The 487-nt window shown below is 39.4% G+C and overlaps 1 protein-coding gene across 1 annotated transcript; it reads right to left on the reverse strand.

The window, feature by feature from the left end:
* Positions 1-24: 24 nt before the first annotated feature.
* On the reverse strand, positions 25-481 carry LOC104774920 (peptidyl-prolyl cis-trans isomerase CYP38, chloroplastic-like). The gene is made up of 3 exons (XM_010499298.2): positions 458-481; positions 236-378; positions 25-142 (listed from the first exon to the last, which is right to left on the reverse strand). Exons 1-3 carry the CDS (start codon positions 471-473, stop codon positions 38-40), a joined length of 264 nt encoding a protein of 87 aa, XP_010497600.1. The 5' UTR covers positions 474-481; the 3' UTR covers positions 25-37.
* Between the last annotated feature and the right edge of the window lie 6 nt (positions 482-487).

The raw sequence follows: 487 nt of genomic DNA on the forward strand, positions 1-487 counted from the left end.
CATATGTATGTATGTATAAGTACACCAACTTAATAAACTATGGAAAAGAAGAAGAAGAAGAAGAACTCACTTCTCTTGCCATTGCCATTGTACCAAATGCGTTGAAAGGAAGCATAACCTGAGCCTTGTAGAGACCCAGTTCCTGTTCACCAACACCAATTACCAAACTAAAGCTTAAAATCGATGTTGATAACTATAATAAGTCTCTGACAAGGAGAGATTTTTGGAGGTTTACTTCAAGAGTTGAGCCGTAGAAAGGCGTTTTCTTTCCAGTCACCATAATCTCTAGAGGAACTGTCCGCGTTTTCTCTGTGCTTGGATCGATGAATCCTTCTGCAGGACCTTCTGGATCTCCGGTTTGTACCACAAACCCATCAGCTGAAACCAAAAACGCACTCATTAAGTTTCTAATCCATATATGAAGAAGGCAAAAGTGAAATTGAGAGTAGTCTTTTACATCTCTGGATCTCCATGCCATCATAGAAAT

The sequence above is a fragment of the Camelina sativa genome, unplaced genomic scaffold (genome assembly GCF_000633955.1).
Source record: "Camelina sativa cultivar DH55 unplaced genomic scaffold, Cs unpScaffold06834, whole genome shotgun sequence".
In the NCBI taxonomy this organism is placed as follows: Eukaryota; Viridiplantae; Streptophyta; class Magnoliopsida; order Brassicales; family Brassicaceae; genus Camelina; species Camelina sativa.

Excerpts from the sequence above, each read along its gene's own strand:
- LOC104774920 (XM_010499298.2), bottom strand. Across the intron at positions 143-235 it reads TCTACGGCTCAACTCTTGAA|GAACTGGGTCTCTACAAGGC; the intron begins GTAAACCTCCAA and ends GTTGGTGAACAG.